This window comes from Ornithorhynchus anatinus, chromosome 1, assembly GCF_004115215.2.
Source record: "Ornithorhynchus anatinus isolate Pmale09 chromosome 1, mOrnAna1.pri.v4, whole genome shotgun sequence".
In the NCBI taxonomy this organism is placed as follows: Eukaryota; Metazoa; Chordata; class Mammalia; order Monotremata; family Ornithorhynchidae; genus Ornithorhynchus; species Ornithorhynchus anatinus.
The window spans coordinates 99,897,943-99,925,338 of record NC_041728.1 but is presented as its reverse complement, the minus strand read 5'-3'; the positions used below and the strand labels follow the sequence as shown (position 1 = coordinate 99,925,338).

At 49.5% G+C, this 27,396-nt stretch overlaps 2 protein-coding genes across 2 annotated transcripts in view; both read left to right on the top strand.

The window, feature by feature from the left end:
* LOC100681599 (two pore calcium channel protein 1-like) overlaps positions 1–9,681 on the top strand; it is a 56,624-nt gene extending 46,943 nt beyond the window's left edge. Inside the window, exons 16-19 of the mRNA XM_029069994.2 lie at positions 1,952–2,042; positions 4,267–4,380; positions 4,680–4,801; positions 8,971–9,681. Of these exons, the coding sequence (XP_028925827.1) occupies positions 1,952–2,042; positions 4,267–4,380; positions 4,680–4,801; positions 8,971–9,116 (473 nt within the window). The 3' untranslated portion in view covers positions 9,117–9,681. The remainder of the gene's footprint in view (positions 1–1,951; positions 2,043–4,266; positions 4,381–4,679; positions 4,802–8,970) is intronic.
* An 11,241-nt stretch (positions 9,682–20,922) lies between these two features.
* Positions 20,923–27,396, top strand: part of SEC23B (SEC23 homolog B, COPII coat complex component) — a 40,353-nt gene continuing 33,879 nt past the window's right edge. Inside the window, exon 1 of the mRNA XM_029067742.2 lies at positions 20,923–21,031. The gene's annotated coding sequence lies outside the window, so the exon portion shown is untranslated. The remainder of the gene's footprint in view (positions 21,032–27,396) is intronic.

Genomic DNA, 27,396 nt, shown 5'->3' with positions numbered 1-27,396 from the left:
AGAGATTGTTACTAACATGGTAGCGGTTGGGATGGAGAGGAAAGGGCGGATCTTGGAAAATGTTGTGAAGGTGAGATCGGTAGGGGAAATGGCTCCCACTTGTTTTTGAGGCACTTCCTCGTGGCCGGGCTCAATCCATTCGAGTTTGAGTGTCTATCCTTGCCCATCAATCGATCAGTGGTGTTCACTGAGCACTTACTGTGTGCCGAGCACTGTAATAATAGTGTTGGTATTTAAGCGCTTACTATGTGCAGAGCACTGTTCTAAGCGCTGGAACTAAGCACTTGGGAAAAGCGCAGTACAAGAGAGTTGGTAGAGCCGGCCACTGCCCACCACGAGCTCACCGGGCACCTGAAGGGCCTTGGATGTCGATCGGCTTGGGCAGGGAGTGTGTCTGCTGATTCTGTTACATTGTGCTCTCTCCAGTGCCTAGTACAGTGTCCCGCACTCTGCAGGTGCTCAATAAATACCATTGATTGATTGACGGCTGGTGACTCTTCCCTCTGTCAGCCATCCTACCTCCTTCCTGGTAGGGAAGGAGGAAATTGGCTGAATGGAGCTCGTCTGCTCGGTGCCCAAGCGCCAGTAGGCCCAAGACGCCTCCTGCCGCTTGGAGGTTCCTCCCAGGTCAGAACGATGGGGTCAGAACGAAGGAAAGAGAGATAAAAGCCTGAAATGTTGCTACTCTCCTTTGCTTTGCACACAGTAAGCGCTCCATAAATCTCTCCCCTTCTTCAAAGCCCTACTGAGAGCTCACCTCCTCCAGGAGGACTTCCCAGATTGAGACCCCCTTTCCTTCCACCCCCTACTCCCTACTCCCTACTTTGGGGAAGCAGCGTGGCTCAGTGGAAAGAGCCCGGGCTTTGGAGTCAGAGGTCATGGGTTCGAAGCCCCGCCCTGCCACTTGTCAGCTGTGTGACTGTGGGCAAGTCACTTCACTTCTCTGGGCCTCAGTTACCTCATCTGTAAAATGGGGATTAATACTGTGAGCCCCACGTGGGACAACCTGATTCCCCTGTGTCTACCCCAGTGCTTAGAACAGTGTTCTGCACATGGTAAGCGCTTAACAAATACCAACATTATTATTCCCTCCCTCTGCTCTTTCCCCTTCTCCTCCCCACAGCACTTGTGTATATTTGTAGATAGTATTTATTACTCTATTTTATTAATGATGTGTACATATCTATGATTCTTTTTATCTATTTTGATGGTATTGATGCCTGTCTACCTGTTTTCGTTTGTTGATCATCACCCCCTTGTAGACTGTGAGCCCGTCATTGGGCAGGGATTGTCTCTATCTGTTGCCGAATTGTCCATTCCAAGCACTTGGTACAGTGCTCTGCGCACAGTAAACGCTCGATAAATACGGTTAAATGGATGAATGGATGAATGGTCAGCAAGGCAGACGTGTTTAGCTCTCCGAGCTTGAGGGCAAAGTTGTGCACACGTGGTGGCTTTAGTCTGGATGGTTCTGACGGAGCAGAATTCGAGGCTCCAAGTTTTGATCTCTGGATGGCCTGAACCCTGCCACCGTCATCATCAGTGGTGTCGACTGAGCCCTTACTACGTGCAGAGCACTATACTAAGCACCTGGAAGAGGGCAGTGCAACAGAATTGGCAGATGCGTTCCCACCGTCGCTTTGCTTTTGAGGTTAGCTTTTCCCCAAGCAGATCTGACTCCCAAATATCGTTTTTCTCCTACCTAAGAAATCCATTCAAAAAAAATAAATGCGAAGCTCGGCCTCCATCGGAACTGGCCAGCATGTCAACCCTAGATGGGACACAGTCACGCTTGGTTCCCTAATGTGTCTCGTCTTTGAAAGGGAAATGGAGCAGAACCAGGGTCCTGTTTTGGTAAAGCAGGAATGAGATCTGGCTCTGACATGTCTAGATTTCCTCAGCCCGCCCCGCCGGTCCTACCTTTACATGGCCCAGTTCCTTAACTTCGTACTCATCGCCGAAGGCTTTGCCCTGGTGACTCATCAGGTTGCAAAGTTATACTTCATCGCCTTCCACATTGTGGTGGTCATCCTGATTGTTAAGTAAGTTCCAAAAAAGCCCTTTCGGTCACGATTCGGGGTAAGGGCAGGGCTCTGAGCGCTGGGATGGGCAGCTGCAGTGTCAGTGGGGGTTGACTGATCTGGGCCATGATGGGAATGAAAGGAAGAGCAGACAAAACTTCCAAAAGGAGCCCTCTCTCCCCATTCCTCGTCTCTCCCCATTCCTCGTCTCTCCCCATTCCTCATCTCTCCCCACTCAATCATCTCTCCCCACCCCTCGTCTCTCCCCACCCCTCGTCTCTCTCCACCTCTCATCTCCACCCCTTATCTCTCTCCACCCCTCGTCTCTCTCCGCCTCTTCGTTTTCTCTTCCCCCTTGCCTCTCCCCCCTTGTCACTCTCTCTCTATCCCCTTGAAGGCATGGGTTCTAGTCCCAGCTCTGCCACTGGCTTGAAAGTCTTTTAGTTTCTCTGTGCCTTAGTTTCCTTGCCGGTAAAAATGGGGATGATCCTGTCTGCTTCTTCTCTTCCTCAGAAGGATGTTAATGCTGAATGAGCTCCTTCCTGGAAGTGCGTCAGGAAAATGAAGAGCTGACTACAAAAACTTCTCACTCTAGGCTTCCAGGCTGTCCATCCCCTTGCCCCCTCCTACCTCTCCTCCCTTCTCTCTTTCCACCGCCCACCCCGCACGCTCCGCTCCTCCGCCGCCCACCTCCTCACCGTCCCTCGGTCTCGCCCATCCCGCCGTCGACCCCCGGGCCACGTCCTCCCGCTGTCCTGGAACGCCCTCCCTCCTCACCTCCGCCAAACTAACTCTCTTCCCCTCTTCAAAACCCTACTTAGAGCTCACCTCCTCCAAGAGGCCTTCCCAGACTGAGCTTCCCCTTCTCCCTCTGCTCCCTTTGCTCCCTCTATCCCCCTTCACTTCTCCTCAGCTAAGCCCTCTTTTCCCCCTTTCCCTCTGCTCCTCCCCCCTCCCTTCCCCTCATCACTGTGCTCGTCCGCTCAACTGTATATATTTTCATCACCCTATTTATTCTGTTAATGAGATGTACATCACCCTGATTCTATTCATTTGCTATTGTTTGAATGAGATGTTCATCCCCTCGATTCTATTTATTGCTATTGTTCTTGTCTGTCTGTCTCCCCCGATTAGACTGTAAACCCATCAAAAGGCAGGGATTGTCTCTATCTGTGACTGATTTGTACATTCCAAGCGCTTAGTACAGTGCTCTGCACAGAGGAAGTGCTCAATAAATACTATTGAATGAATGAATGACTAAACATGGGGCAGTGTTATCACTGTTACCGGAAGGAAAATGACACTGAACCCTGAGGAAGCTTGGCATAATGGATAGAGCTGATTGTGCTTATTTCACCAGGAGCTGAATGTGCTCGGCCCACCAAGTGAGAAGCAGCTTGGCCCAGAGCCCGGGCCTGGGAGTCGGACTGTCATGGGTTCTAATCCCGGTTCCGCCACCTATCTGCTCTGTGACCTTGGGCAAGTCACTTCACTTCCCTGTGCCTCAGTGGCCTCGTCTGGAAAATGGGGATTGAGACTGTGAGCCCCATGTGGGACAGGGATCATGTGGGACAGGGATTGTGTCCAATCTGATTTGCTTGTATCCACCTCAGTGCCTGGTGCATGGTAAGCACTTCATTCATTCATTCAATAGTATTTATTGAGTGCTTACTATGTGCAGAGCACTGTACTAAGCGCTTGGAATATACAAATCGGCCACAGAGACAATCCCTGCCTTTTGATGGGCTTACAGTCTAATCGGGGGAGACGGACAGACAAGAACAATAGCAATAAATAGAATCGAGGGGATGGACATCTCATTAAGACAATAGCAAATAAATAGAATCAAGGTGATGTACATCTCATTAACATAACTTAATGAATGCCATTATTATCATCATTATTATTATTATTATCAAGCTTGCTGGGGAAGTGGGATGTGGTAGAGGACTGAAGGGTTTGACCTAGAATTCTCCAACTCTGGCCTCCTCTTATTTAGACTATGAGCCCTATGTGGGACAGGGACTGTGTCCAACCTGCTTATTTATTCATTCAATTGTGTGTGCAGAGCACTGTACTAAGCGCTTGTAATTTACAGTTCAGCAAGAGATAGAGACAATCCCTGCCCAACAACGGGCTCACAGTCTAAAAGGGGGAGACAGCAAAATAAAACCCAGGGCTTGGTACGAGGCTTGGCACATAGTAAGCGCATAACAAACATGATTATCAATTGGTTCCTTTCCAGCATTTTCATTGCATTCATTTTGGAAGCTTTCTTTGTGGAGTATTCGTTAGAAAAAAGTGAAGTTGAAACATCAATCGAGAAGAAAATCCAAGAGCTTGGGGTCGGAATCCAGGAGTAAGTAGTCTAGGAATTAACTCCGTTTTATGTGGCCTCTCAGGTCCTGAATAGGCCAGGAAAAGGTATTTTTCCTGATACCTTTAGAAGTATAATGCTCTAAAAATGCTCCAAAAGCCATATTATTGGTAAAACTTAGGCCAGCAGGGCACTGCTGTCTGCAGAATTCCCAAACTGCTAGCGTAAGCTCTTCCCATTTCCCCGATCGGTAGCCCCCCTCTCTGCTGTTGATGCCCAAATGCCAGGAAGTGATGGTTGCGAAGATTTTCCACTGTGTGTTTTTGTGCCTAACCGCTTAGAGAGGACATGCCGGATGGGAAGCTGATAGACAACATGGAAACCAATGACAACAATCTCGGTGAGACAGTTGAAACAAAAAAAACGTTGTCGAAAGGGCTGCTCTTCAGAATTGCTTCAAAAAGTGAGTCTCCCCTCGCCGCTCCCCCGTCTCCTCCCAGTCAAACCGAATTGAGGGAGAACATGTTCCTTGGCAGGGAAATTTACTAGCACTGTGATGATGAGGCTAGGACAGGAGGAGTTGGAAGAAGGGAGAGAGGAGTTGAACGTAAGCCACGATGATAACCACTGACAGGCAGAAATGCGACTCGGAGGGTGAGTGTGGTCCTTAACGCAGGCGGAAGCAAATTGAGGGCTTGGGAATTTCTGAAGCCGGTGTGCAGTCGTTGGGGATTTAGGCATCCTGGCTCTAGAAGTGCCTGGATTTCCCTGTTAGGGTCTGGGCTTTACTCTGGACTGAGAGAATCAGGAACCACATCACGAACCTGAGGAGGGCAGGTCCTGAGTCAGAACCCTGTCTCGGGCACCACAGATCAGTTGCTCGACCCTTGCTCCAGAAACCAGTAAATTACTTTTGTAATCAACTTGTAAACGTGTCAGGGATAACGAGAGCAAGCCAGTCAAGCCTCTTCCAGAGTTGATCAAGACGAGCTCCCACAGCTTCGAGGGACACAGAGAGCCCTTGTGGCTGGAATTTATGGCTGCTTCCCCTCAAATCCTAGTTTAAAATTTCTTCTTTCCAGCAGAAGTCCCAACACAAAAAGTTCAAAGTCACGCATTGGCCCCTGGCTTCCCCTTATCCCAGATAACCCGACTCCCTTTAGAGACCCCAAGGCCCCAGCTCTCTAATCTGTAGGCCACATTTCTTAGCTCGGGTTACCCCGACCCCCAGACTTTCTTGCCTCTGATTGGTTTCTCCCTACTTTGGCATGTAATCTCTTTGAAAGTTTGACCAAATAATCTTTCACCAGTGTTTTCTTGTTTCAGCCATTTCATCTCTAACATCTCCCTCTCTCTGGCCTCATTAGCAATGCTAACCTAATTTTTAACATTCCTGCTAATGCTACTGTATTCTCTCCCAAGCGCTTAATACAGTGCTCTGCACATAGTAAGTGCTCAGTAAATACCACTGATCCATTGACTGGCTGACCACAAGAGTATTCCTGGCACTTTTTCAGATTGTCTTCATCCTGTTTTGTTTTTTTTTTCTTAATGGTATTTGCTAACTGCATACAAGGTGCCGGGCACTGTTCTAAGCAAAGGGTAGTCAGGTTGGACACAGTCCATGTCCCATATAGGGCTCACAGTCGTAATCCTCGTTTTATAGGTGAGGTAACTGAGGCCCAGTGAAGTGACATGCCTGAGGTGTCACAGCAGGCAAGTGGCAGAGCCGGGACTAGAACCCAGATCCTTCTGACTCCCAGGTGCGGGCTCTATCCCTTGAGCCACGCCGCTTCACATTTCCTTAACCCAAGGTCAAGGGACCAGGCGTGCTCAGTTCCCTCACCTGTAAAATGGACATTAAGATTGTGAGCCCCATGTGGAACAGGGACCATGTCCAACCTGATGAGCTTGTATTTATCCCAACACTAAGCACAGTGCCTAGCGCATAGTAAATGCTTAACAAATACCACAAAAAATAGGATTCAAACTGTCAATCAGTGGTATTTATTAAGTGTTCACTGTGTACAGAGCACCGGACTTGGGCCCTTGGGAGATGATAATACCATAGAGTTGGTAGACAAGCTCCCTGCCCACAGGGAGCTTACAGTCTAAAAGGGGAAGCAGACATTAAAATACATTACAGAGAGGAGAAATAGCAGAGTGTAAGAGTATATACAGTAAGTGCTGTCAGTCTGGGAAGGCCTCCTGGTAACCCCCTCCTCAGTGTGAGCCCCCCTTTTCCTTTGCGCCTCCTCCCCACCCCACAGTACTGGTGTATATTTGTACATAGTTATCATTCTATTTACTTTATTAATGATATGCATAGATCTATAATTCTATTTATTTTGATGCTATTGATGCCTGTCTATTTCTTTTGTTCTGTTGTTTGTCTCCCCCCTTCTAGAATGTGAGCCCGTTGTTGGGTAGGGATTGTCTCTCTTTGTTGCTGAATTGTATTTTCCAAGCGCTTACTACAGAGCTCTGCACACAGTAACCGCTCAATAAATATCACTGAATGAATGAATGAAGTGCTTAGGGAGAGTAGAGATCCAAGTGCATAGGAAGGGTCGCAGAAATGAGGACTCGGGAAAGCCGTCTCGGAGGAGATGTGATGTTTAGGAAGGCTTTGAACGTGGGGAGAGATGGACTATTGATACGAAGGGAGTGGTCAGAGTCAGGAGGTGGGCAATAAGAGGAAAGGGGTGAGATAGATGAGATTGGGGTATAGCGAGCAGGGTGGCATTAGGAACTGAATGTGCAGACTGTGCTGTAGTAGGAGAGCAGTAATAATAATAATAATAATGTTGGTATTTGTTAAGCGCTTACTAGGTGCCGAGCACTGTTCTAAGCACTGGGGTAGACATAGGGGAATCAGGTTGTCCCACGTGGGGCTCACAGTCTTGATCCCCATTTTACAGATGAGGGAACTGAGGCACAGAGAAGTTAAGTGACTTGCCCACAGTCACACAGCCGACAAGTGGCAGAGCTGGGATTCGAACTCATGAGCCCTGACTCCAAAGCCCATGCTCTTTCCACTGAGCCACGAGCAGTGAGGCAAGGTAGAGGAAAATGGTGATCAAGTACTTTAAAGCTGATGGTAAGGAGTTTCTGTCTGACGTGGGAGTGCGTAGGCAACCACGGAGGTTTTTGAGGAGTGAAGAGATGAGAACTTTATCCTTACAGTCTAGAGGGGGAAGCAGATATTAAAATAAATCGCAGGTAGGGGAAATGGCAGATTGAAAAACTAGATACGTATGTTTTGGGGGCTGAGGGGGTGAATATCCAGATCCGAGGGCAGAGATGATGCAGCAGGGATGGCAAATAGGGAAAATGAGGACTTAATTGGCAAGGCCTCTGGGAGGAGATGTGATTTTTTGTTTTTTAAATGACATGGACAGTAGGGTGAGGTATGGCCTGAAGTAGGGAGAAATAGTAGGCAGGAAGGTCAGCGAAGAGGCTGATGCAGTAGTCAGTGTGGGAAATGAGTCTCGTATCAACGCGGTAGCCGTTTGGATGGAGAGGATAGGGTGGATTTTAGTGATGTTGTGAAGGAGGAACTGACGTGAAATCCCGTCAGAGAGAATGTGTGAGTTGAATGAGAGAGATGAGTTGAGGATGACGCTAAGGTTACGGGCTTGTGAGACGGGAAGGTTGGTGGTGTTGTCGACAAGAATGGGAAAGTAGAGGGGGAGTTTGGATGGGAAGATGAGGAGTTCTGTTTTGGACATGCTAAGCTTGAGGTGTCTGTCGAACATCCAAGCAGAGATGTTTTCAAGGCAGGAGGAAATGTGAGACTGGAGGAGAGAGATCAGGCCAGAAGAGGTAATCAGTCAATCAGTTGTATTGATTGAATGTTTACTGTGCGCAGAGCACTGTATTAAGCATTTGGGAGAGTACAATATAACAGAGCTGGTAGACAGATTCCCTACTCACAAGGGATCTAAAAGTGTAAAAGGGGAGACAGATACCAATATGAATGAATGAACTACAGCTATGTACAAAACGCTGCAGGGACGAGGGAGGGGTGAATAAAGGGTACAAATCCACGATCAGGGGTGACACCTAAGGGAGTGGGAGAAGAGGAAATGAGGTTTAATTGGGGACGGACTCTTTGAGGAGATGTGATTTTAATAAGACTTTAAAGGTGGAGAGAGTGAGTGATGGTCTGTTGGATAGGGGAGGGTGTTCCAGGGCAGAGGCAGGATGTGGGCAAGGGGTCAGTGGTGAGATAAAAAAGATCAAGGTACAGTGAATAGCTTGGCATTAGGGAGCAAAATGTGCGGGCTGGGTTGTAGAAGAAAATCAGAAAACTAAGGTAGCGGGGGCAGAGTGGGGAATAATCTGTGTAGAGATGGTAATTGAAATTGTGGTAGTGAGTTTTCTGTGGGAGTGGGTTTAGATGGAAAATAGAAGTGGACCCAGAACTGAGCCTTAAGGGAGCCGCACAGTGAGAGGGTGGGAGGCGGAGGAGGAGCCTGTGAAAGAGACTGAGAAGGAGCAGTCAGAGAGATAGAATTATGTTGCTTAGGATACAGATTGTGTATAAATCTACATGCATGCTCACACACACACGCACAAAATCCTAGGTGTACATCTTTTAACGTCTCCTTGTCCACGTCCTCTTCGCAGGGTACCGGACAGTCGATGCACTGTTACAGCGGATGTTTGAGTCCGAGATCCCCCCGGAAGATGAAGGCCCTTCTCTAGATGAAATCTTGAACTTTTCCCCTCAGGATGTGTATCCGAAAAACCCGACCTTCGACAGTGCTGCCTAAGGCCAAGGGGGCCCACCATGGGGAAGCAACTGGAAATAGGAGCTCTGTGTGTGTGTGTGTGTGTGTTTGTGTGAGTTTGGGTGTTGCCCTGCAGAAGGGTCGGATTGTGTGTAACTTGGTTGAGTCTCATTTGCCTTCTGGCTTTGGCTCACTGGAGAAGTATTTACAAGCCACTATTTTTCAAAAAATCTGGATCAAACTGGTTCTATAAGGGTCGAAATCAGACCACACTTCTTATCCAGGGGAAGACCTTTAAACTGTGGAAATCTGTTCTGTGCAAAGTTTGGAAAATCAGTGGGGAGATATTTTTTTCTAAGGGACCTAGAGAATCTCATTTCACCGTGTACATAAAACCCTAACCGTTTGTTTTTTTACTCTGATCTGGGATGCCATTCCATACCACTAAATGCCAGGCTCAGTGGTCTCCCAATGAAGTTGTTAAAAACTATATTAAGTATATATAATGGGATATTTTCTACTATAGGAACTTTTATACCCATCGTTTAGCATCCATGATGGAAACAGTGATTGTGGAAATAAAGTTATGGAAAGATTGCATCGTGATTTATGTTTGGAAGTCTTGGTTCCTTCTTAGAATTGCGGCGTATATCCCTTGGTCCTGGCAAACTGTCTATAAGGGAGTTACGGGTACTAACACTTCCCTTTACTATATCCCTTGCCAGTCCCCACCTTAATGGTGTATGGGTCTTACCTTGTCTTATGCTTAATTATGTCTTATTTCCAACCCATAGCGATTCCACGGACACACCTCTCCCAGAACAACCCACCGCCATCTGCCATCGTTCTGGTAGTGGATCCATCGTTTTCTTGGCAAAAATATGGAAGTGGTTTACCACTGCCTCCTTCCGCGCAGTCAACTCGAGTCTCCACCCTCGACTCTCTCCCGTGCCGCTGCCGCCCGGCACAGGGGAGTTGTGATTTGTAACAGATTGCCTGCCGCTCACTAGCCTACTAGTAGCTCACGTACTACGTAGCTCACTAGCAAAGAGCATGGGCTTTGGAGTCAGGGCTCATGAGTTCGAATCCCAGCTCTGCCACTTGCCAGCTGTGTGACTGTGGGCAAGTCACTTAACTTCTCTGTGCCTCAGTTCCCTCATCTGTAAAATGGGGATTAAGATTGTGAGCCCCATGTGGGACAACCTGATTCCCCTGTGTCTACCCCAGCGCTTAGAACAGTGCTCTGCACATAGTAAGCGCTTAACAAATACCAACATTATTATTATTATTATTAGCCTCTGCCCAAGCTAGGAATGGAATGGGTATAGTAATGATGGTATTTGTTAAAGCTTACTATGTGCCGAGCACTGTTCTAAGCACTGTTCTAGATAGAAAGTAATGAGGTTGTCCCACGTGAGGGTCACAGTCTTCATCCCCATTTTACAGATGAGGTAGCTGAGGCACAGAGAAGTGTAGTGACTGACCCAAAGTCACACAGCTGACAGGTGGCGGAGCCGGGATTAGAACCCATGAACTCTGACTCCCAAGCCCGGGCTCTTTCCACTGAGCCACGCTGCTAATTATAGAACTTGTTCCGCATTTTCTTATTTGTCAAACCCTGGTGTGTACTCTGTTAAATTGTAGTCGCCCAAACGCTTAGTACAGTTCTGTGCACACAATAAGCGCTCAATAAATACCACTGATTTATACTACGCGCTGGGGTAGATACAAACTAACGAGGTCAGACACGGTGCCCATCCCACCCAGGCCTCAGAGTCCACATGGAGAAGGGAAAACAGGTATTTAATCCCCCTTTTACAAATGAAGAACGTGAGGCCCGAAGAAGTTAAAGGCCTGCCCCAAGGTCACACAGCTGGTGAGTGACAGATGAAGGATTAGAACCCAGGTCCTGCGACTCCCATGGCCCACGCTCTTACCGCTAGACCACACTGCTCCTGGGAGAAAAGATGCTTGTTAAAAACCATCACCAGTGGTCAGAATATACAGGGTAGTGGGGCAGGCTTCTCTTTGCGGGCCTTTACTTCCAGGGAGAAAGGGGATTCATTCAATAGTATTTGAGAGCTTACTATGTGCAGAACACTGTACTAAGCGCTTGGAATGAACAAATCGGTAACAGAGACAGTCCCTGCCCTCTGACGGGCTTACGGTCTAATCGGGGGAGACAGACAAGAACAATGGCAATAAATAGAATCAAGGGGAAGAACTTTTCAAGAACTTTTGGAGTACTTTTCAAGCACTTACTACAGTGCTCTGCACACAGTAAGCGCTCAATGAATAGGATTGAATGAAATGAATGATTTCAATCAGTTCTCCCCCTCCTACTTACCTTGCTGATTTCCTACTACAACTCAGGCTGCCCTCTTCGCTCCTCTACTGCCAACCTGCTCCCTGTACGTCGATCCCGTCTATCTCACCGACAGCTCCTTGCTCCCATCCTCCTTCTGGCCTGGAACTCCTTCCTCCTTCATATCGGGAGAACCACAGCTCTCCCCCTCCTTCGAAACCCTCCTAAAATCACATCTCCTCCCAGAGGCCTTCCCGATTAAGTCCTCATTTTCCCTATTCGCCATCCCTGCTGCATCGTCTCTGCCCTTGGATCTGGATATTCACGCCTTCTTCAGGCCCCAAAACTTACGTATCTAGTTTTTCAGCGTATTTCCCCTACCTGCGATTCATTTTAATATCTGTTTCCCCCTCTAGACTGTAAACTCCTTCACACTCTCTTTCCCTTACCTGCAATTCATTTTAGGATCTGTTTCCCCCTCTAGACTGTAAGCTCTTTCACTGATATTTAGTACAGTGCCTGGCACATAGCAAGCGCTTAACAAATAACATCTTGAAAAAAGGTGCCTAGCAAAGGGCTCTTGGAGTGACTGGAGGTAAGCAGAGTTTCTCAGGTGTTTGCCGTGTGACCTTAGGCAAGTCACTTTGCTTCTCTGGGCCTCAGTTTTCTCACCTGTAAAATGGGGATTAAGACTATGAGCCCCACGTGGGACAAGGACCGATTTGCTTGTATCCACCCCAGTGCTCGATGCAGTGACTGGCACATAGTAAATGCTTAACAAATCCCATAATTATAATCATTATAATCTGGGAGGAGGTGGACTTTGAGAATAATTTTCTAGGAGGAAAGGTCAGCAAGTTAACCCTAAACCATATTACAGAAGCAGCATGGTGCAGCGGGTAGAGCACGGGCCTAGGAGTCGGAAGGACCTGGGTTCAAATCCTGGTTCTGCCACCTGTCTGCTACATAACTTTGGGAAAGTCACTTCACTTTTCTGTGCCTCAGTCACCTAATCTGTAATATGGGGATCAAGACTGTGAGCCCTATGTGGGACGGGGACTGTGTTCAACCCGATTTGCTTCTATCCACCGCAGTGTTTAGTACCGTGCCTGGCACACAGTTAGCACCTAACAAATGCCACAATTATTATTACAACATCCCTGAGGTGTCAAGGAATCATGGCCACAGAGCGCGCCGGCGTCTCTCCCGGTACCGCTCGGTTTCAGAAACCTCTCCTCCTTGTAGGCCGGGAACGCGTCTTTCAACTTAGTCATATTGTATTCTCGCAAGCCCAGCTGATGCTCAATAAATTGTCTTGCCTGTGCTGTCGAGTTGTCTCCGACCCATAGCAATGTCACGGACACATCTCTCTTAGAATGCCCCTCCTCTGTTTGCAATCGTTCTGGGTAGTAAAGCAGCGTAGTGGAAAGAGCCTGGGCTTTGGAGTCAGAGGTCATGAGTTCGAATCCCGGCTCTGCCACTTGTCAGCTGTGTGACTGTGGGCAAGTCACTTCACTTCTCTGTGCCTCAGTTGCCTCATCTGTAAAATGGGGATTAAGACTGTGAGCCCCACGTGGGACATCCTGATCCCCCTGTGTCTACCGCAGTGCTTAGAACAGTGCTCGGCACATAGTAAGCGCTTAACAAATAACATTGTTATTATTACTAGTGGATCCCGAGAGTTTTCTTGGTCAAATTAAGGAAGTGGTTTACCGTTCTCGTCTTCCACACAGTAAACTTGAGTCTCCTCCCTCGACTCTCTCCCGTTCCGCCGCTGCCCAGCACCGGTGAGTTTTGACTTGTAGCAGTTGGCCTGCCACTGGCTAGCCACTGGCCCAGCTAGGAATGGAAAGGACGGGCCTCTGCTTGACTCTCCCTCCCATAGCGAGACTGGTAGAGGACTGGAAACTCTCCAGGTGTGATCCTGAGAGGGAGCTCAATAAAATCCACCGAATAATTGTTTGTTCTTGAATAAGAATTGTGGGGGCAGAGGGTTACAGAGAAGCAGCATGGCTAGTGGGCAGAGCACAGGCCTGGGACTCCCGGTTCTAATCCCGGCTCCCCCACTTGTCTGCCGTCTACTCCGGGACAAGTCACTTCCCTGTGCCTCAGTTGCTTCATCTGTAAAATGGGAAGCAATACCGTGAGCCCCATGTAGGACACGGACTGTATTCAACCTGATTAGCTTGTCTCCAACCCAGTGCTTAGTACAGGGTCTGGCACCTAAGTAAGTGCTTAACAGATACTTTTTAAAAAAAGAAAGGAGGCCTTGGGATCCGCACATAGTAAGAGCTCAATAAATACAATTGAATGAAAGTACACTCTGCTCCTCTACTGCTAACCTCCTCACGGTCCCTCGTTCTCGCCTGTCTCGCCGTCCACCCCTGGCCCACGTCCTACCTCCGACCTGGAACGCCCTCCCTCCTCACATCTGCCAAACTAACTCTCTTCCCTTCTTCCAAGCCCTACTGAGAGCTCACCTCCTCCAGGAGGCCTTCCCAGACTGAGCCTTCTGCCCCTCCTCCCCTCCGCATTCCCCCAACTCCCTCCCTCTGCTCTATCCCTTCCCCTCCCCCACAGAACTTGTGCCTATTTGTATATATTATTTATTACTCTATTTTATTAATGATGTGTCTTTATCTGTGATTCCATTTATCTATTTTGATAGCCGTGAGGCCTGTCTACTGGTTTTGTTTTGTTGCCTGTCTCCCCCTCTTAGGCTGTGAGCCCGTTTGGGGGGCTGGGATTGTCTCTATCTGTTGCCCAACTGTCCATTCCAAGTGCTTAGTACAGTGCTCTGAACACAGTAAGCGCTCAATAAATACGAATGAATGAATGAATGAATGGATGAATGAATGAATGAATGAATGAATAGCACCAGTCTGTCTGTGCTTGCTCTCGAAGGCCACTAGGGAGAGCCATCTTGTTAAAGATCATAATAATAATAATAATAATGTTGGTATTTATTAAGCGCTTACTATGTGCCGAGCACTGTTCTAAGCGCTGGGTAGGATACAGGGCAATCAGGTTGTCCCACGTGGGGCTCACAGTCTTCATCCCCATTTTACAGATGAGGCACCGAGAAGTGAAGTGACGTCCAAAAGTCACACAGCTGACAGATGGCAGACTGGGGATTTGAACCCATGACCTCTGACTCCTAAGCCCGGGCTCTTTCCACTGAGCCACGCTGCTTCATGTTGCTTGCAGCCTGCAAAAAATTAGGAAGAGAATTTATCTGGAAATGTGGGGTTTTCCAGAATCCATAGCATTAAAGGAAAACCCGACATCCCGTCAGGGCCTGTCAAGCATGAGGGGCGGCTGCCCTGGAGCATGGCCTGACCAATACCCCCAGAACCACACTGCAAGTAGTAAATGGTACTAGTGCTATTTACTGAGCACCTGCTAGAGCAATACAGTGGACCCAAGGCTTGGGAAGTCCAACAGAAGCTCAACACACGTTCCCTGCCTTCAGTGAGCTCGCACTCTTACAAGGGAGGAAGGTTTATGGAAATCCCATAAGCAGTGGAATTAGAAGAAATAGACTTTAGACCGTGAGCCCATTGTTGGGCAGGGATTGTCTCTATCTGTTGCCCAATTGTCCATTCCAAGAGTTTAGGACAGTGCTCTCCACATAGTACTCTCTCCTAATCCTCCTCGAACACTGTCGACCATCTCCTCCTCCTCCACACCTTATCTCACCTCGGCTTCACGGACTCCGTCCTCTCCCGGTTCTCCTCTCGTCTCTCTGGCCGCTCATTCTCGGTCTCCTTCGCGGGGTCCTCCTCCCCCTCCCGTCCTCTAACTGTTGGAGTTCCTCAAGGGTCAGTTCTTGGCCCTCTTACATTCTCCATCTACACTCACTCCCTCGGTGAACTCATCCGCTCTCACGGCTTCGACTATCATCTCTACGCAGATGACACCCAGATCTACATCTCTGCCCCTGTCCTCTCCCCCTCCCTCCAGGCTCGTATCTCCTCCTGCCTCCGGGACGTCTCCACCTGGGTGTCCGCCCGCCACCTAAAACTCAACATGTCCAAAACTGAGCTCCTCGTCTTCCCTCCCAACACTTGTCCTCTTCCCGACTTCCAGTCACCGTGGGTGGTACGACCATCCTTCCCGGTCTCTCAGGCCTGCAACCTCAGTGTCATCCTTGACTCCGCTGTCTCATTCACCCCACACATCCGATCCGTCACCAAAGCCCGCTGGTCTCACTTTTCCGCCCTTTCCTCTCCACCCAAACGGCTATCTTACTGGTACGGGCTCTCATAATATCCCGGCTGGATTATTGTGTCAGCCTCCTCTCTGATCTCCCTTCCTCTTGTCTCTCCCCGCTCCAGTCTATTCTTCACTCTGCCGCCCGGATCATCTTCCCGCAGAAACGATCTGGGCATGTCACTCCCCTTCTTAAACAACTCCAGTGGTTGCCTATCGACCTCCGCTCCAAACAAAAACTCCTCACTCTAGGCTTCAAGGCTCTCCATCACCTCGCCCCTTCCTACCTCTCCTCCCTTCTCTCTTTCCACCGCCCACCCCGCACGCTCCGCTCCTCCGCCGTCCCTCGGTCTCGCCCGTCCCGCCGTCGACCCCCGGGCCGCGTCCTCCCGCGGTCCCGGGACGCCCTCCCTCCTCACCTCCGCCAAACTCTCTTCCCCACTTCAAAGCCTCCTGAGAGCTCACCTCCTCCAGGAGGCCTTCCCAGACTGAGCTTCCCCCTTTCCCTCTGCTCCTCCCCCTCTCCCTTCCCTCCCCTCAGCACTGTACTCATCTGCATATATTTATTACCCTATTTATTTTGCTAATGAGGTGTACATCCCCTCGATTCTATTATCGTGATCATGTTGTCTGTTTTTGTCCGTCTGTCTCCCCCGATTAGACTGTGAGCCCGTCATGGGGCAGGGATTGTCCCTATCTGTTTGCCAAATTGTACATTCCAAGCACTTAGTCCAGTGCTCTGCACATAGTAAGCGCTCAATAAATACGGTTAAATGAATGAATGGATGAATGGTCAGCAAGGCAGACTATTGAATGAATGAATGAATAGTAAGTGCTCTATAAATAAGATTGAATGAATGAATAAATACCCCAGTGCTTAGTAAAGTGCGGAAAGATTTAGTGTCACTCTCGAATCCATAGAGAAGCAGCATGGCTCAGTGGAAAGAGCCCGGGCTTGGGAGTCAGAGGTCATGGGTTCGAATTCCAGCTGGGCCACTTGTCAGCTGTGTGACTGTGGGCAAGTCACTTCACTTCAACTGTGCCTCAGTTCCCTCATCTGTAAAATGGGGATGAAGACTGTGAGCCTCACGAGGGACAACCTCATTCCCCCGTATCTCCCCCAGCGCTTAGAACAATGCTCTGCACGTAGCAAGTGCTTAACGAATACCAACATTATTATTATTATATCTCCGTGAAAAATAAAAACACCTGGGAAGCAGCCATCTGCATCGGCACGTCTCCTCCAAGAGGCCTTCCCTGACTAAGCCCTACTTTTCCTCTTCTCCCACTCCCTTCTGCATCGCCCTGACTTGCTCCCTTCATTCATCCCCTCTCCCAGCACCACAGCACTTATGGCCATATCTGTAATTTACTTTTTTATATTAACGCCTGTCTCCCCACCTCTAGACTGGAAGCTCATTGTGGGGAAGGAATGTGTTTATTGTTGCACTGTACTCTCCTTAACACATAGTGAGTAAATACAATTGACTGAATGAAAAATAAGGATAATGTTGGTATTTGTTAAGCGCTCACTATGTGCCGAGCACTGTTCTAAGCGCTGGGGGAGATACTGGGTCATCAGGTTGTCCCACATGCGGCTCCCAGTTTTCATCCCCATTTGACAGATGAGGGAACTGAGGCACAGAGAAAGTGTCCCAGTCACCCAGCTAAGGGGCAGAGCTGGGATTCGAACCCATGACCTCTGACTCCCAAGCGCGGACTCTGACCTGGTGGCTGATGTCGGTTTTTAGAGGAAGGGCAGAACGGAGCCCTACGTAAATAGTTCGCCTTTCTGAGAAAACATTGCAGAAGGATCGACCTTTAAAGAAACTCAAGGCCTTCCACGTCAGACTCCTTCAACCCGAAGATCCTGTTAAGGGTGTGTCTGGCTTTGGGAGCTGTAAAAGCAAACAGGGGAGGAAATGGACTATCAGTGTATTGGCTGCTCAGTAAAACTGAGAGAAGCAGCGTGGCTCAGTGGAAAGAACCCGGGCTGGGGAGTCAGAGGTCATGGGTTCGAATCCCCGCTCCGCCCCTGGTCAGCTGGGTGACTGCGGGCAAGTCACTTCACTTCTCTGTTACCTCGTCTGTCAAATGGGGATGAAAACTGGGAGCCCCACGTGGGACAAACTCATCACCCTGTATTCTCCCCCAGTGCTTAGAACAGTGCTCTTCACATAGTAAGCGCTTAACAAATATTATTATTAAAACTGGAAACTAAGCCAGGGTTCCAGTACGTGGCCTGTGGCAAGGGCAGGGAAGCAGGTCACCGCTGCTGAAGTGTGTAACGTGGCGTTCGTTCGTTCAGTCATATTTATTGAGTGCTTTCTGTGTGCAGAGCACTGTACTAAGCGCTTGGAAGGTACAACTGGACAACAGAGACAATCCCTGCCCAACAACGGGCTCACAGTCCAGATGGGGGGAGCGCAGGAGGGTTGAAAATTGGGCTTTTTATTCCCTATCTCCCCACTCCTCACTATCGTCGCCAATTCGGGTTCCAGCTACTAAGGCAGTGCGGCTCAGTGGAAAGAGCCCGGGCTTGGGAGTCAGAGGTTGCGAGTTCTGATTCCGGCTCCACCACTTATCAGCTGTGTGACTCTGGGCAAGTCGCTTCTCTTCTCTGGGCCTCAGCTGCCTCATCTGTAAAACGGAGATTAAGTCCGTGAGCCCCACGTGGGACAACCCAATAACGTTGGTATTTGTTAAGCGCTTACTATGTGCAGAGCACCCTTCTAAGCGCTGGGGGAGACACAGGGGAATCGGGTTGTCCCACGTGGGGCTCACGGTCTTCATCCCCATTTTGCAGATGAGGTCACTGAGGCACCGAGAAGTGAAGTGACTTGCCCAAAGTCACACAGCCGACAAGTGGCCGAGGCGGGATTCGAACCCATGACCTCTGACTCCAAAGCCCGTGCTCTTTCCACTGAGCCACGCTGCTTCTCATATGATACCCCAGTGCTTAGAACAGGGCTTGGCCCATAGTAAGCGCTTTACAAATACCATTATTATTATTACTAATCTTATCCTCCCCTTTGGAAGAGCCCCAAAAAGAACCTGCGTAAAAAGGAATGTTCATACGGCAAGCACACAAGCCACGCTGGCCTAGTGGAACGAGCACAGACCTGGAAGTTGGAGGACCTGGGTTCTAATCCTGGCCCAGCCACTTCCCCTGTGCAAGTCACTACGTCTCTGGGCCTCAGTTTCCTCATCTGTAAAACGTGGATTAAAACCCTGTACTCTCTGCCGCTTAGACTCTGAGCCGCACGTGGGACGTGGACTGTGTCTGACCTGATTATCTTGTATCTACGCCGGGGCTTAGTACAGTGTCTGGCACATAGTAAGTGCTTAACTAATACCACGGTTATTAAATCCTGAGAGTAAACTTCCAGGGAGAGTTTTCCAATCTTGATTCACTTAATAAATGCAGGGCAGCTTCTTTATGGACAGTATCTGGAGGTAGCCAGACATGTTTTCCCAACGGCTCTCTGGAGCGTGTCACTAGCCATCAATCAATCAATGGTATTTACTGAGCGCTTACTGTGTCCAGAACACCGTATTAAGCGCCTGGGAGAGTAAGAAGCTGGGCAAGAGGCACCCCCGATTAGATTTAAACCCACCAATGGGCAGGGGCTGTCTCTATCTGTTGTCAATTTGTACATTTCAAGTGCTTAGTGCAGTGCTCTGCACATAGTAAGCGCTCAATAAATACGATTGAATGAATGAAAGAGGCCGGGTTTGGGAGTCACAGGTCCGGGGTTCTAATCCCGGTTCTGCCACTTGTCTGCTGCGTGACTTTAGGCAAGTCACTTCACATCTCTGGGCCTCAGTGACCTCATCTGGAAAATGGGAATGAAGACTGTGAGCCCTACATGGGGCAACCTGGTTACCCTGTATCTACCCCAGCGCTTAGAACAGTGTTTGGCACATAGTAAGTGCTTAACCAATATCACCATTCTTATTCTTGTTGTGACTTCCAGGCCCGTGGTCTACCACTTCTCTGGGCCTCAGTTCCCTCCTCTGTAAAATGGGGGTGAAGACTGTGAGCCCCACGTGGGACCATCTGATGACCTTGAGTCACCTCCAGTGCTTAGAACAGTGCTTGGCACATAGGGAGCGCTTAACAAATGCCAACATCATTGTTATTATTCTTATTGTGACTTCCAGGCCTGTGGTCTACCACTTCTCTGAGCCTCAGTTCCCTCATCTGTAAAATGGACATGAAGACTGTGAGCCCCATGTGGGACAACCTGATGACCTCGTATCCTCTCCAGGGCTTAGAACAGTGTTTGGCACACAGTAAGTGCTTAACAAATGCCATCATTATTATTATTAAAATGGTGATGAAGACTGTGAGCCCCACACGGGACATCCTGATGACCTTGAATCTCCTCCAGTGCTTAGAACAGTGCTTGGCACCTAGTGAGAGCTTAACAAATGCCAACATTATTTTTATTATTCTTATTGTGACTTCCAGGCCTGTGGTCTACCTGAGCCTCAGTTCCCTCATCTGTAAAATGGGGATGAAGACTGCGAGCCTCACGTGGGATAACCTAATGACCCTGTATCTCCCCCAGCGCTTAGAACAGCGCTCTGCACATAGTAAGCGCTTCACACATACCAACATTATTATTATTTTCTGTGCCTCACTTCCCTCATCTGTAAAATGGGAATGAAGACTGCGAGCCCCATGTGGGACAACCTGATGACCCTGTATCTCCCCCAGCGCTTAGAACAGTGCTCTGCACTTAGTAAGCGCTTCACAAATACCAACATTATTATTTTCTGTGCCTCAGTGACCTCATCTGTAAAATGGGGATGGAGACTGCGAGCCTCACATGGGACCACCTGATGACCCTGTATCTCCCCCAGCGCTTAGAACAGTGCTCTGCACGTAGTAAGCGCTTCACAAATGCCAACATTATTCTTCTTATTGTGACTTCCAGGCCCTTGGTCTGCCCATTGGACCTCCCAGCCTCCCTGAGGCCTGTGGGAGTTCGTGCAGAGGGGAAGGGGGGGGGAAACCGCTGACGTTCACTTCCGGGCCCACCGGAAGTAGGCCGCAGGCGCCATCTTGACTCAGGGAAAAGACAAATCTCCGCCCCCCACACACCGCGAGGGCCGCCGCCGGGATGGGGACGGGGAGCGGGCGGGCTGTCAGTGGCGCGGGGGAGCGGGATCCATCGGGCGGACGGCGAATGGGGGGGGGCCGGCGCCCGCGGGGTTGAAGCCGGGCTGCCCTTAACAAACATGGCGGCCGCCGGGCCCAGTGAGGGAGGGAGAGTGACGTCAGAGGGCGGAAGCTGAGGTGTCCTTCCGGTTGGCGGGGCGGTTGGGCCAAGGCCGCGCGCAGAGGCTGCCGGTCCTGCTCTTGCTCTTGCTCTTGCTCCTGGGCCTCCGGGCGGGGGACCGGCCCAACGCCCGCCTTCTACGCCGGACCCAGGTATGGAAGCCCCAACCCTCCTACACTCCAAATTCATCCTTTCCCTCCTATTGATTGAGCCCTCACTGGGGGCAGAGCCCTGCTCTAAGCGCTTGCAAAGTGCAGTGCGACCACAGAGTCATTCAGTCCTATTTATTGAGCGCTTACTGGGTGCAGAGCCCTGCTCTAAGCGCTTGCAAAGTGCAGTGCGACCACAGAGTCATTCAGTCCTATTTATTGAGCGCTTACTGGGTGCAGAGCCCTGCTCTAAGCGCTTGCAAAGTGCAATGCGACCACAGAGTCATTCAGTCCTATTTATTGAGCGCTTACTGGGTGCAGAGCCCTGCTCTAAGCGCTTGCAAAGTGCAATGCGACCACAGAGTCATTCAGTCCTATTTACTGAGCGCTTACTGGGGGCAGAGCCCTGCTCTAAGCGCTTGCAAAGTGCAATGCGACCACAGAGCCATTCAGTCCTATTTATTGAGCGCTTACTGGATGCAGAGCGTGCTTGCAAGGTGCAATTGGACAACAGATTCATTCAGTCCTATTTATTGAGCGCTTATTGGGGGCAGAGCACTGCAAAGCGCTTGCAAAGTGCAATTCGGCCACAGATTCATTCAGTCCTATTTATTGAGCACTTACTGGGTGTAGAGCACTGCTCTAAGCGCTTGGAAAGCGCAATTCGGCCACAGATTCATTCAGTCCTATTTATTGAGCGCTTATCGGGTGCAGAGCACTGCTCTAAGCCCTTGGAAAGGACAATTGCACAGGAGATTCATTCAGTCGTTTTATAGAGCACCTACTGGGTGCAGAGCACTGCTCTAAGCGCTTGGAAAGGACAATTCGACCACAGATTCATTCAGTCCTATTTATTGAGTGCTTACTAAGTGCAGAGCAGTGCTCTAAGCGCTTGGAAAATACAATCTGACAGTAGATTCATTCAGTCGGATTGATTGAGCCCTTATTGGGTGCAGAGCACTGCACTAAGCGCTTGGAAAGTACAGCTCGGACACAGAGTCATTCAGTCCTATTTATTGAGCACTTATTGGGTGCAGAGCACTGCTCTAAGCGCTTGGAAAGGACAGTTTGGCCACAGAGTCATTCAGTCCTATTTATTGAGCGCTTACTGGGTGCAGAGCACTGCTCTAAGCGCTTGGAAAGGACAGTTCTACCACAGATTCATTCAGTCCTATTTATTGAGCGCTTACTAAGTGCAGAGCACTGCTCTGAGCGCTTGGAAAGGACAGTTCGGCCACAGAGTCATGCAGTCCCATTTATTGAGTGCTTCCTGAGTGCAGAGCACTGCTCTGAGCGCTTACTGGGTGCAGAGCACTGGACTAAGCGCTTGGAATGGACACTCCCTGCCCACCAGCCCAGCCTCCCGCCCAGCTCCCCACTCCCCCCCGGGTTGTGGCTCTGCCACCCGCCTCATTAATGGTGTGATGAACCATGGCCCCTCTTGAAAAACCGTAATAGTTGTGCTGTTGGGTCAGCGCCTACTCTGTGCCAAGCGCTGGGATTGGTGCAGGGCAGTCAGATTGGACACCGTCCCTGTCTTCGGCAGAGCCCCGTCCGAGGGTGGGAGGACAGGTGTGTGATCCTCATTTTTCAGATGAGGAAACTGAGGCACAGAGAGGTTAAGCGACGTGCGGGAAGCGAGCAGCAGTGTGGATTTTAGTCGCCAGAGCACCCCACCCTTTCCCTCTGCTTCACCCCCGCTCCACCTTCTGTTCTTTTCCCTTCCCCTCCCTTAAGCACTGTGCTTATTTGTATATATTATTTATTACTCTATTTATTTTGTTAATAATAATGGTGGTATTTGTTAAGCGCCTGCTATGTGCAGAGCATCGTTCTAAGCGCTGGGGTAAATACAGGGTCATCAGGTTGTCCCACGTGGGGCTCACAGTCTTCATCCCCATTTTACAGATGAGGGAACTGAGGCCCAGAGAAGTGAAGTGACTTGCCCGCGGTCCCACAGCTGAGGTGTGGCAGAGCCTGGATTCGAACCCATGACCTCTGACTCGCAAGCCCAGGCACTTGCCACCGAGCCACGCCGCTGAGGTGTATATATCTCCATGATTCTATTTATCTCGATGATTTTGTTTTGTTCTGTTTTGCTTTGCCGCCCGTCTCCCCCGTTTTGGACCGTGAGCCCGTCGTCGGGCAGGGGTGGTCTCTATCTGTTGCCAGATTGTACATCCCCAGCGCTTAGTCCAGTGCTCTGCACATAGTAAGCGCTCAATAAATGCTATTGAATGAATGGAGCAAGGGTCTGGGACTCGGAAGGACTTGGGTTCTAATCCCGGCTCTGCCGTGCGTCTGCTGTGTGACCTTGGGCAAGTCTCTTCACTTCTCTGGACCTCAGCTCCCTCATCTGTAAAATGGGGATTAAGGGACTGTTTCCAACCTGATTAACTTGTATCTACCCCAGCTCTTAGAACAGTGCCTGCCACATAATAAGTGCTTAACAAATACCATGATGATTATTACGTTTTTTGGTCCGGGGTCACAGGTTAGATTTTCCCAGATCCGGATCCTTCGTTTCCTCTTAGTTTAATTCATCAGAAATGGCCTCAGGAAGTGAAGGGAAGGGGATTTTATGCCGGGGGTGGTAAAAAAAAAAATATTTTTTTTTTACCCTGAGTTACCATTCTGCTGGGTATTATTCTGTCCCCCGGCAAGTGGAGAGTTGGAGGAAAGTGGTAAGGAATCCATTCATTCAATAGTATTTATTGAGCACTTACTGTGTGCAGAGCACTGTACTAAGCGCTTGGAATGGACAAATCGGTAACAGAGACAGTCCCTGCCCATTGACGGGCTTACAGTCTAATCGACGGGCCTAATTAGTAATAATGTTGGTATTTGTTAAGCGCTTACTATGTGCCGAGCACTGTTCTGAGCGCTGGGGTAGACACAGGGGAATCAGGTTGTCCCACGTGGGGCTCACAGTCTTCACCCCCATTTTACAGATGAGGGAACTGAGGCACCGAGAAGTGAAGTGACTCGCCCGAAGTCCACAGCTGACAAGTGGCTGAGCTGGGATTCGAACCCATGACCTCTGACTCCAAAGCCCGGGCTCTTTCCACTGAGCCACACTGCTTCTGTAATTGACGGTCTAATCGATTCTAATCGAATCCAGACTATTGTTTGACCGAGTTGTCGATCCAGTCTGTCCTCTTCCCGTCCTGTGGGTGAAATAAGGCCCGGCCAAGACATCCACACAGAACAGACATCTCGTGATCTGTGATGTGTTGCGATCTGTTTCCCGGCACTTTTTTTTTTAATGGTATCTGTTAAATGCTTATTATGTGCCGGCCACTGTACTAAACGCTAAGGGAGATAGAAGCTAATCAGGTTGGCCACAGGGCTCGGAATCTTTCCAGATGAAGGAACTGAGGCCCAGTGAAGTGACTTGCCCAATGTCACCCAGCAGACAGGCGGCGGAGGTAGGATTAGAATCCGGATCCTTCCGATTCCCGGCCCGTGGTCCGACCGTTAGGCCGGCGCTGCTTCCCATTTATCTTGTTGGCTGGGCAGCTGGCATGGCTGCCATCCAGAACGTGGACGGGGGCCACTAGAAATCCTTCTATTTCTCAGGTACCTATCACCTTCAGCTCTCAGACCATCGATGTTCCACCCTAAAGTGTTTTTCTCCCCCCTTTTAGACCGTGAGCCCGTCGTTGGGCAGGGATTGTCTCCATCCGTTGCCCAATTGTCCATTCCCAAAGCTTAGTACGGCGCTCTGCACACAGTAGGAGCTCAGTAAATACCACTGCATGAATGAAATAGCAAAACTAAACCAATCCAAAACATCTGTGCTTTCCTCATTTGAAAATCCCGTCCAGGGCCGTGCCTAATTGCCGAGCTCTTAACCGTCAAGCTCTCTGTGATTTAAAATGGTGCTTTCCATGAAATCGCATTGATTTGTATCCACATGCTGATTATCCTCACACTTGCTTATAATAATAATAATAATAATAATAATGTTGGTATTTGTTAAGCGTTTACTATGTGCCGAGCACTCTTCTAAGCGCTGGGGTAGATAGGGGTCATCAGGTTGTCCCACGTGAGGCTCACAGTCTCCATCCCCATTTTCCAGATGAGGTCGCTGAGGCACAGGGAAGTGAAGTGACTTGCCCACAGTCACACAGCTGACCAGTGGCAGAGCCGGGATTCGAACCCGTGACCTCTGACTCCCAAGCCCGGGCTCTTTCCACTGAGCCGCGCTGAATGTACTGAACACATTTTCCCCCAGGGAAATAGAAGGCGGGGCGACAAAATGACGTACTGAAATCGAGAGGTGACGGTCCTCTTTTTCTTAGTGCCTCAAAGACATCCACAAAAGCCAGTGAAAAGCCCTTCCATCAGGATATTCTTGGAACTTTTTGGACCCCCGTGCTTCAGGTGAAACCCCAAAGCTTGGCTAAATGACAGCGTACTAGACGCAGGAAGCTTAGAGCGCTAGGAATTCAGGGGAGACTAAAAGTCATTTGCATCAGATAGGGGTTCTCTTCTTTCGTGCGTCGGAACGTGCCTGCTAATTTTATTAAATCGGACTCTCGCAAGTGCCTAGTACAGCGCTCGGCACACGGTAAGCGCTCAGTAAATACGATCGGTGGCATCACACCCCTATTGTGCTCTTCCTCGGAACTAGGAAAGAGAAATAGACCAAGTGCCCGAGTTAGCTCACTGAAAAACCTTAGGGGATCAGCAAGAATTTAAGCAGACCACAATTCCCTAGTTTATTTTAAAATCTCTATTTTAAAACCTGTCTCCCATGTAGACCGTAAGCTCGCTGTGGGCAGGACGCGCGTCCGCCAACTCTGTAGTTTTGTACTTTCCCAAGCGCTTAATACAGCGCTCTGCACACAGTAGGTGCTCAATAAAAGCCATCGATTGATCTAAGTGCAGCAGTGGATGAAGACCCGGTCTAGTCTTGCTTCGTTTCACTAGAGAATTAAATATTCATTAGAGGGGGTCATGATTTAGGATCACCCCTTTGGTGGCTCAGAGTATATGGGACGTTTGAGAGCCGAGAGGGATTCCAAGAGCGAGGGTGGGGATGATGGCGCTCGGCGCAAGTCGGGGAGCAGAGTTTAGATGTGACGGAGCCGTTCACGCTGGAGCCTTTCCGCTCTTGGAATACTTGCGGCACCGCAAATCCGCGTCCTAGATCCCGCCGGAACCCCCCCCCCCCCCAGGAGACGTTCTTGAACATGGTCGGGAGTTTCCACTTGAGTTAACGACCCAGTTCCAGCCGCTGTTTTTCCCGTTCTTTAGATCCTAAAGCAGGAGACTGCGTAAATTGGCTTCTCCAGGCTAGCTCGCGAGAGAGTGTCTACAGCAGAATAATAATGATCATTCATTCATTCAATAGTATTTATTGAGCACTTACTATGTGCAGAGCACTGTACTAAGCGCTTGGAATGGACAAACTGGCAACAGATAGAGACAGTCCCTGCCCTCTGACGGGCTTACGGTCTAATAGGGGGAGACGGACAGTCGAGAACGATGGCAATAAGTAGAAGTGAGGGGATGAACATCTCATTAAAACAATAGCAAATAAATAGAATCAGGGTGATGTACATCTCATTAAACAAAATAAATAGGGTGATGAAGATATATACAGTCGAGCGGATGAGTACAGTGCTGAGGGGGTGGGACGGGAGAGGGGGAGGAGCAGAGGGAAAGGGGGGAGAAGAGGGTTTAGCTGCGGATTAATAATGTTGGTATTTGTTAAGCGCTCACTAGGTGCAGAGCACTGTTCTAAGCGCTGGGGGAGATACAGGGCAATCAGATAGTCCCACATGGGGCTCACATTTTTTAATCCCCATTTTTACAGATGAGGGAATTGAGGCACAGGGAAGTGAAGTGACTTGCCCAAGGTCACACAGCAGACAAGTGGTGGAGTCAGGATTAGAACCCACGACCTCTGACTCCCAAGCCCGGGCTCTTTCCACCGAGCCACGCTGCTTCTCTAAACTGAGAGAACTGTGGGGGCCATAGGATACCCTGGCATGGAAGGGCTTAAGCACTTAACGAATGCCATCATTATTATTATTATCATTTAGGAAAACTTATACGTTAAGGAGACGAAATGTGCTCTAATGTCTAGATCCTGGGCCTGGCAGTCAGAAGGACCCGTGCCTCAGTTACCTCATCTGTAAAATGGGGATTAGGTGCGAGCCTCACGGGGGATAACCAGATTACCCTGCATCTACCCCAGCGCTTAGAACAGTGCTGTGCACATAGTAAGCGCTTAACAAATACCAACATCATTAATTCCAGTTCTGCCGCTGGTCTGCTGGGTGACCTGGGGCAAGTCACTTACCTTGGCTGTGCTTCAGTTACCCCGTCTGTTGAATGGGGATAAAGACCCGGAGCCC